Raw genomic sequence first — 9,753 nt, 5'->3', positions numbered from 1 at the left:
CATTGCACATAATACATGTTCATGCACTCCAAACAATGTTGGCCCTGCTTACACACAAACAGCAACTCTCTCTCTCTCTCTCTCTCTCTCTCTCTCTCTCGCTCTCTCTCTCTCTCTCCTCTCTCTCGCTCTCTCTCCTCTCTCACACACACACACACACACACACACACACACACACACACACACACACACACACACACACACACACACACACACACAGATAGTCTGTAAAACACACATGAGAGACAGAGAAGGATAGAATCAGCCTCGGACGGAGACCATCATCTTCTGCATGCTCGGCTGCTGCTGCCGCTGCTGATGTGTGTGTGTGGGTGTGTTAGTTCCCTTGGATGAGCACACACACGGCTGAGGATGCAGCTGGGAGCATGAGTTCTGACCGAGAGGAGTATGACACGGTCTGTCAGAAAGCTGTGACCCTAATTGTTGACCTTTGCCTGCACAACAGCTCGCTGCTGGACCCAGACACCTGTCAGGATTACCTCTTCCTGCTGTCCAGCCACAGCTCTGACCGCAAACAACTGGGTAAGTACTATAATTAACTCCTGATCTATATCGGGTGAGGGGCGGCTGCTCCCCTGTTGTGCTTTGTTCATCTCTGTCCTTTAGGTTTTCCTTAAAAAAAAAGCTAATTTCAGAATGGTTGCTTTACTTAAATATGACTGCTAAGGCATAATCTTTTCCTTGCTTGTTACCCCCTGTGTGGTCAAAGAAGACGTTGCTCAGACGGAGCTTCCACTGAACCCTAATACATCTTTAATGAGTTTTCGTGACCCCGGGGCACCAGGGAGCAATAGGTGTATAATACAAACTCACATTGACTACCCCAGTTTGCTCCAGAGAGCTTCTACCGTTAATAGATAAGCCTTCGGGCTGACTAATGCCAGCTGATGCTGTCCCGACCACTCAGCCTTACAAAGAATAAGAGACAAACCTTTGCAGAAAATGTTCGTTGTTGCTTCAGAGTGAACAACACAGAGCGGTAATGAGAGTTTAATCTGCTCTGCAAAGTTTCAACATCCTGAATTGAATTTGTATATTTATTCATGAAGTGTGATGTACACATCTGTTGCAGACTCTTGCATCTGTTGCTGTGGCACTTGAAATGGGCTTCACCCTCTTTAAAGGAATAATCCCTCTCTTGTTAATGGAGCAGCTCCACTCTCGCTCCTGCAGGCGCATGTGCTTTCATTCTTCACTGTGTGTATTGTAGTTGGGGGAAGATGTGCCGTTAAATCTGGCAAATATTGTTTCGAAGCGGAGTAATCTGGAGAATTTAGTGTTCCTGCAGAAAACATTTAGCAAGATATAACCGAAGGGGATGTGGATTTTAGCTTTATAGGTTTAGAAAGAAAAGCTTCCCAGAGCTATAAAGACTTTTAGATAACTGAGCTCATTCAATTTAGATTTAAAAACTGGATTTAGAATACCAATACATATGATTTCACACCAATAACCTGATTTTATGCATATTAGATATCCTTAACTTTTAGCTTTAACTGTTTCCTCATCCAGCACATTTTGTATTTCTCCCCCTAACATACGAGTTTGACTGAGAAATTGTTTTTTTAGCTTTGAGAGCAGGTGCACACGAAATAATAGATAATAGTTGTGGCTGCTTTGTCATGGATGGGTCCCTGTTCAGAGTGCATGTCACACCAATCCCCACCAAATCCACTGTCAGCTCACATCACTCTCAGCGGAGGAATTGAACGTACTTCACAGAGCCACTGGCATCCACCACAGAGCTGTGGGGACATTAAATGCCATTGCATGTTATGCATCTGTTGAAGTTAATTAATTCTGTCACATGGAAGCTAAAGACAAGCTGCTTCTTATAATGTTGGAGGATGTGTAGGTGGGGGGGGGGGGGGGGGGGGTGTATGAAATGTTGTTGTTCCCTGTATATGCTTTTCTTTTCTATAATTCATGGTTCCACAGAGAGCAATGTGTGGTTATAAAGAGTGCTTTTCAGACTAAAAAGGTTTTGGCTGAGGTAAGAATGTATATTTATCTTTACTAAGATGTCTTCAAAACACTCACACTAACCAAAAGTTATAATATCCCGACTACAGTAATGCAAAAAGGCTTTTTGTGATGATACATTGTTGACGTTCGTGGAGTTAGCCTCTGCCAGAAGATTTATGTTTTCATCTGAATCTTTGGTGATAGTGTCCGTACTGGTAATTGGATTGGATAAAGATCTATGAGTGCAGGCACAACATTTTTTCATAGTATCGCTTCAATACAGAGAAAAAAGTCCTAACGTCCTGTTGTTCCTTACCATTAATCTAAGAAAATTAAAAATAACACTTTTTTGAAAATGTTTCAAATTTGAGCGAAACATTTGCACCTATTCCTGTGGTTTATGTATCTTCATGAACAGGGGCGGACTGGGACTACAAATCAGCCCGGGGCTCTCGACCGGCCCACTTCGGTACCGCCGGCCCACCTCGGTACCGCAAGTAAATACCGCTAGTAAATTGTCGACAGGGGGACGGACGGGGAAGGACGGTGTTAGTGACTTATCCGACCGGCCCACCTCGGTACCGCAAGTAAATACCGCTAGTAAATTGTCGATGGGGGACGGACGGGGACGGACGGTGTTAGTGACTTATCCGACCGGCCCACCTCGTCCGACCGGCCCACTTCAGTACCGGCCAGTACGCCCCTGCTCGTGAAGATAGCCTTGCTTTAATGCAAATTAAAAGCAAATTAAGCCTTGCAGATGTAGCTGTTGTTTTCATGAGAGAACAATTCCCTCAAAAATGCCCCAGAGTGCTGTGCTCGAAGTTCAAATTATTTCTACTTTGACCTCAATTGCCACTGACCTTTCAAATCGCAACACTAAGATAACAACTGTATGAAGCAGCAAAGGCAAAAAGTGGAGGTAAACTAACTAGCTGACTTTATCGCAAAGCTTTTTTTTACCTTAGCAAAGAGCAAATCTCTTATCAGGTGAAGGCAGCTGCAGAGTGTTAGCTTAGCGTACTAGCCTTCAATATCCGAGTGCAATACAAAATTAGTAGCAGGATGTTTCCTCCCAAATGTTTAATATCGAAAAGGGAACCAGTTGTATTCATGTATTCATTTGATTCTTTATGCTTGTTCTAGGTTTGTAAATGTGATGGAGCATGGGGTGCTTTTTTAATGATGTTCTTATCTTATAACTTATAACATGAACCTGGAGCAGACGGCTAAAATCGTAAACAGTTGATAGCCAAAAAGACAAAGGACAATTCAAATATTATATTAGATATCATTTTCATAATTTTGAACTTTCAAAATCGCAAGATTTCAAAATCTCATTACTTCACTTTTCACAGTTGATGTGTTTGCGACAAACCCACTCTCCATTCCCATTACGTTACTATTTGTCTTGCTTCATTTGATCAGTGAAGTTCTTTTTAATGGCTAAGTACAAGTGAACTTGTTGCTCTTAAATATAGAGCATGCACAGACTTCAATCAAATTGTCATTTTCTTGCTACCTCATTAGCGCTGATAGATTTAATTTGCCCCCTGTGACAGCTTTAAAGAGCACATTAGCTCAGCTGTTTGAATGTATGCAGCTATCAGACACACAGAAGCAGAGTCATGTTTCTGTCTGTACTCCCCAGTGTTGTCTGAGCGTCCCCTTGCTGGTTTTCAAATCGATTACGATAAAATAGGATTGACTAATTAGAGAGTCTTCTGTTCTGATGCGGCCGGGAGATGATAATCTATTCTCTTTATTGAGCAAGTTATTGAAGTTGGCTGATTGTATTCCAATCAAAGCGGCGCCGGACACACCTGCTGTGCGTGTGAACGGCAACACTTTTTCAGGGAGATAAATAAGAGCTTGGATCAGCATCTCACACTCTGCTGAGCGAACATTTCTCACTGATCAACTGCCTGCCTCGGGTATTGATATTCACTCCCGAGCCTTGATACAGGTTACAAAACATTTCCCTTAAGCCGGTGTATCACCTGAAAAGGCTGCATGCACTTATAACCCACCTACCACCCTCTCTTGCAAACAAACACAGCACTCACCCTCATTACAAATTCCTCTTTCATTATCAGCAGCAGCTTCAGGTGTGTGGGCTTTGAATTTCTTTTTTTGCACAGCGTATTTCACGCACGCCCATCTCATCTTGAGGTTTATTAAACAAGACCTTGGCTAGCAGAGGACATTAGCATCAGCAGATCATTCATTTTAGTTCCCACTGGTATCCAATACGTGTCCGTGGTATTTGCAGAAACGGGATGGTGCATTGCAGGTTGCATTCGAACACATAAAAACAAGAACATCAAATTAACTGCACTGTGGAGATTAGAAAACCCAGGCCGAAAAACCACTGTGCCTTTCAATAATTAATACTGTCTACCGTCTTCTGTGTTTTATTGATACAACATTTCACTGTAGACCACAAAGGAACAGTGTCCGTTGCTGATAGCAGATAACACTCTGTCTGTCATGAAAATACCAAATGCCAATTCTCAAAGGACTATTATTGTATTCATTAGATTAAAAAAGACACAGCATGGGTATTTTTCTTATGGCACCCACTCAAGCAAGGAAACAGATCCAATATGCAGAATTATGTGGGTTTCTGTATTCATCTAGCCTTAATCCTTTCTTCACACCCTTACACAGGAGTGAAGGTAAACAGTTTTCTAATGTAAGAGTGCTTTCATGACACTTTGGGCCCAAATCAAACAGAGGGTCAGCGAGTCGTTTCAGATGGGAAGAGGATAATGACAGGCAAAGTGGAACACATTTTTCATTAAAGTTAATGCGCTATAGACAAAAGTCAAACAGTGGCTTGAATACCAATCAGCTGTAAGCAGTCTGTGAACAGCATTATAAACAGAAACGCCTTCATCTCTCTGTCTAAGGACCCTCTGGTGGGCAACCTCCCCCCCCCCCCCCCCGCCTACATCTTCAATTTTGAAGCTCAATAGCAACTGGGATGTCCCCGAAGGTGCCAATTTCCAGCGATATAATCTGCTCCCCAGTCGAACAGCTGTGCAACTATTGTAAATGTGAACCCATGAATAAATAATAACAATCCTTCTTCCTGTACTCAATAGTGCAGACAACATCACACTGTGCTGTAAGCTCGGTGTTGGTTATTCACAGGAAAAGTGCGTTCTCTGCAGTCTCTCCTCCAAAATGCACCAGTGTCATAAATGACAAAAGTGTAAGGAAGGGTGCGTAATGCAGAAACCTGCTGGGTGTTATAAGGGCCAGCGCACAGGGCAGGGCCTCTGCTGAGCTATTGAGCAGAAACATTGGATTATTGATTGAAGAATCAGGCCCCAAGCGAGCAGAGCGCTGAGAGCCTCTCACGGCGACGAGAGAGAAGAAATAGAGCATGAGAATTTTTTCTTTATGTTATGCCCCACTGGAGCGCAAGAATATACAACACTTTGATGCTATAACACAAGAATCAACAACTTGATACACACCATACTGCTTGTTTAGTTTCGCTACGAGTGTCGAGCTACAAGTGTCGAGCTACGTACAAGTACAACACATATGCCAACCCAGTCTCACGGTATTTCGTGTTATAGTCACGACATTTAATCAATTAATTCGTGTTCACCAACACGATTTTCCCCTTTTTTTTTCCGTGTCACACAGAACGATTTTAAAAGTAATGTATTTCTATTGGTAGTATGTTTCGTACCTGCAACACGTATTTTTCTCCGGTCGGGTCTTGGAAGACCGGAAGCTGTGTGGTTCATAAAAACATGTTCTTACTCAATATCAAGCCACGATTATTGTTTTTATTTTAAATCGTATAATGTCGGACTTTTGTTGCCGTCTGTGAGGAAAATAAATGAGGCTCAGAGCCTCAGAATACTGAAATCTGTATTTTTAAATCTTTTTTTCCTTCTAATTTGTTATTCTTTTCTAAATAACACACTGTTATTTACTCACCAATAACACACAATTATCCTTGTTTTTATTTATTTGTTTGATTCCATAATCTCTGGCTTTTTTGGCGTCCGTCAGGAACTGAATTTCAAAATAAAAATAACCGGTAACAGACGTAGGCCTATAAGGGACATTTCGAGCATCATTGCGATACACAGCCACTGAACTGATTACCCAAGATCCTCAGCTATGGTTTAAGCTCGGCTGATTGGATGTTTTAGCCGCAATGCACGTAGGGATATGGTGTTAATGTGATATGAAATCCGAAAAACATTTCTGAGTTTAGGATGGCCGAAGACACTACACTACCCATAATCCTCAGCTATCGTTTGGGACTACGGTCCCCGTGATTAATCTTCAAGCTCTGGGATTGGATGTTAGAGTGGCAGTGCACCAAGGTTACGCCGAGCGTCAAACAGCTGTTTGAAATGGAACGAAACCATGGCAGACTATCCAAAACTGGACTCAAGATTTCAAGATTTTCAAAGGTTTATTGACATATCATATACACAACTACGGTGTAGTTATGCAATGAATGAAACATTTGGGTCACAGGTTCCTCAACAGTGCATTACAAGACATCTATCAATATATGTGTACCTCCTCCATTAAACTGTCATATTCTGCACATTTCTTATACTATCTACATACATAAGAGTATAATACATATGTATAATATCAGTTAAAATAAGTGCTTCAACATAGTTAACATTGCAGGAAAGCAATATATTAGACGTTAAGTACTTTGTCAGGCTTAATATTTATCTGTAGACACCCCCAAAGTTTTTTTATTATTTAAAAGAACACAATCTAAAGTATTCTTTAATGTTTAAAGGTCCCATGTCATGGCCATTTCTACTGATCATAATTCCATTGTTAGAATAGATTTATATTATGCAATTTTCCAAAATCACATTGGTTTCTCATACAGCATCTCTGTATAGTATGTGTATTCACTCTCTGTCCTAAACGGCTTGTTGGAGCTCCTGACCCCCCCTCCCTATGAGCCCAGTGGCCGTCTGCGAGACTGCGAGACAGCGCGAACACACCCGCAGCCTGGCTGGGAGTTTGTGTGTGTGCTCACTATGGTGTGCTCACACACCGACTCACAGCCTCGCCGCGTCCCGCCGTCTCAGGGGGAGAAATCGGCAGAGCTGCAGCTGAGAAAAGATTGAGTGTGTGTGTGTGAGGAAGGTAACGGCTCCGCGGACGTAACATAACGGCTCCACGGATTGGTCCATTTGGACCAATGGGTCCATTTGGGTATGGGCACGTCACTGTACCCAGGAAGAAAAAGAGACATCTCCAACGAGGCGTTCTGGGGCAGCATAGACAGGAATGTTCTGTGTTAGAGTTTTACTCGCTACAGGGTGTACTTTCAGGGTTTGTGACTTTGCAAACCTTTTACATGCATAAAAACCTTACACACAAGGGGACGGGTAATAACCGGAAAAGCATGACATGGGACCTTTAAATAAAGGTTAACATTTTTTTTCTGTTTTGCACATCCTCCTATTAATATCTTTGTACATCCTGCACTAAACTGTTTTATTGTAGAGATAATTTACAGTATCTTCTTGATTTTTTATATTCTATATTTATATCATTGACCTTCTACTTTCCCCCTATTTTGTGTATATATATTGCATTAACACCATACCCCAACGTGCATTGCGGCTAAACAATCCAATCACCAAGCTTAAACCATAGCTGAGGATCTTGGGTAATCAGTTCAGTGGGTGTGTATCTGTTTCCAGTTATTTTATTTTGAGATTGAGCCAGAGATTATAGAATTAAACAAATAAATAAAAACAAGGATAATTGTGTGTTATTGTTGAGTAAATAGCAGTGTGTTATTTAGAAAAGAATAACAAATTAGAAGGAAAAAAAGATTTAAAAAATACAGATTTCAGTATTCTGAGGCTCTGAGCCCCATTTCTTTTCCTCACAGACGACAAAAAGTCATTGCTTTTAAAATCGTTCTGTGTGACACAAAAAAAGGGGGAAATCGTGTCAATAGATTAAATGTCATGACTATAACACGAAATGCCGTGAAACTGGGTTGCATATGCAGTTTACAAGAAAATAAGGCCATATAAAACACTTAAAATTACAATTTAAAGAAGATCCTTGATTTCAGATAAAAGCAGTCTTCTCTTTTCTAGACAGCGACTGGCTTACATGAAAAGTGTCACTAGCAGGTTTTGACTTATGTCGCTAGCTTATTAGGCTAACATTAGCTCCATGATTTTGGTGTAAACTAAGCTTAACTGGACATATTTACCAGTGTGTCCATGTTAAGGAACAGCAAGTTAATGTAAAAAAGAGCGGGAAAGAGCTGCTTACGTTAGCTTAAAACTATCACATAGCATCAAGGATGAGCTTTTACACGCTGTAAAAACTCTTCACTGTAGATGTGCTAGTCCAGAGAGCGCTTGTTAACACAACAAAAAAACGTATTAATACAGTTTTTGTTTTTAATGTTTTTGATTTAGCTTTAAAGGTAATGCTAGGTAGGTTAGAACTGTAAGCTAGTTAGCCAGATATGCTAACATTTTAATCTTCTTTTAGAGCAATTAGACACACTGTTTTATCCTGGTTTGCACTTTGACTCGAGTTTTTGGCTTTCAAAAGGCTTTATATTCCAAGTATCACTCTCGTTCCCTCTACAGTGCCCTACATGGTGTAATTTGTGGGTAGAATTGAAGGAGAGAATAAAATCTAACTAAAAGTCTTTCGTTTTTCCTCATTTGACTTGCTCATGTCACTGATGTAAACTGTCAAGCTACTCTAATTTCTCTAACGAAGCCTCGTGTACTTCTTCCGTTTCAGAGTTTCGATTGCTGGTTTCGGTTCATATACTGTAGCTGTTTTGTCATAATGGCTGTTGAGCTGTCTGTCACGGTGAGAGCTTTCGGGCGTCTGGGGGCCGACGCTCCTGTCACGCTCACAGGGTTGATGGTGCAGTGTCAGACTTTGGGCCCGCTATACTTCATTATACAAATTAATGCCAGTCTATTGCTAAATGGAGGAACACTAAAAATACACTGGATTATTCATGCTAAAATCAAAATCAGAGCTGAAATTAAGACGTAACTAGCATCGGCCTGGACCTGCAAACCAATGGAGGCATTTAAGGCAGGGGGGGAGTGTGTGTGAGAGAAACTCCTTCTGGTGTGAACTTTGGGATTTGAGCCTTTGCAGACCATTTACATGCACACAAATATATACTACACTACAGCAAAGGGACACATCTAGACAGCATAATAAGGCTTCTTTAACATATCTACAAAAACATCTAAATAGCTATTATTGTATGCAGTAGTGGAAGATTTCAGAGCCTCTACTTGAGGAAAAGTTCTGATACATTAATGCCAAATAGGCATAATAGGACGTCTTTAAGACTAACTGCTACTACATCATCATGCAGTACTCTTGTTGTAAACAATAGGAGAGTGCAATGTAGTTTTAAAAAAACTTTCTTTATTTTTATTTGGAAAACAAAAAGACAATGGATAACAAGGGAGTAGCAGTTGATTAACAACACTGTTATAATGTGAATCCTATATTAACATATTTCACAGCTAGGATATGCAACTGCAGGGATTAAGTTAGGTAACAAAAGGGGTTTATGGAAAGTCTCTGAAAGGTTATGTGTTATTAAAGAATGCAATAATGTTGGGTTCAGGGGAACTTTGTGGTAGTTTTGGGTTTGGAAGCTAACTTGTCAGTCATTTATGGAGGATGGTAACGCGCTATATACATTACAATAGGGGACTATAGGATCAACAGCATACTGCATAGACAGTT

The 9,753-nt window shown here is 40.9% G+C and overlaps 1 protein-coding gene across 1 annotated transcript in view; it reads left to right on the top strand.

Annotated features, from left to right (window-relative positions):
• Positions 1-213: 213 nt before the first annotated feature.
• syt6a (synaptotagmin VIa) overlaps positions 214-9,753 on the top strand; it is a 92,096-nt gene continuing 82,556 nt past the window's right edge. The window contains exon 1 of the mRNA XM_034218195.1: positions 214-543. Coding sequence (XP_034074086.1) covers positions 351-543 — 193 coding nt within the window. The 5' untranslated portion in view covers positions 214-350. The remainder of the gene's footprint in view (positions 544-9,753) is intronic.

The sequence above is a fragment of the Gymnodraco acuticeps genome, unplaced genomic scaffold (assembly GCF_902827175.1).
Source record: "Gymnodraco acuticeps unplaced genomic scaffold, fGymAcu1.1, whole genome shotgun sequence".
Taxonomy (NCBI): Eukaryota; Metazoa; Chordata; class Actinopteri; order Perciformes; family Bathydraconidae; genus Gymnodraco; species Gymnodraco acuticeps.
This window is presented reverse-complemented; position numbering and strand designations above follow the sequence as displayed.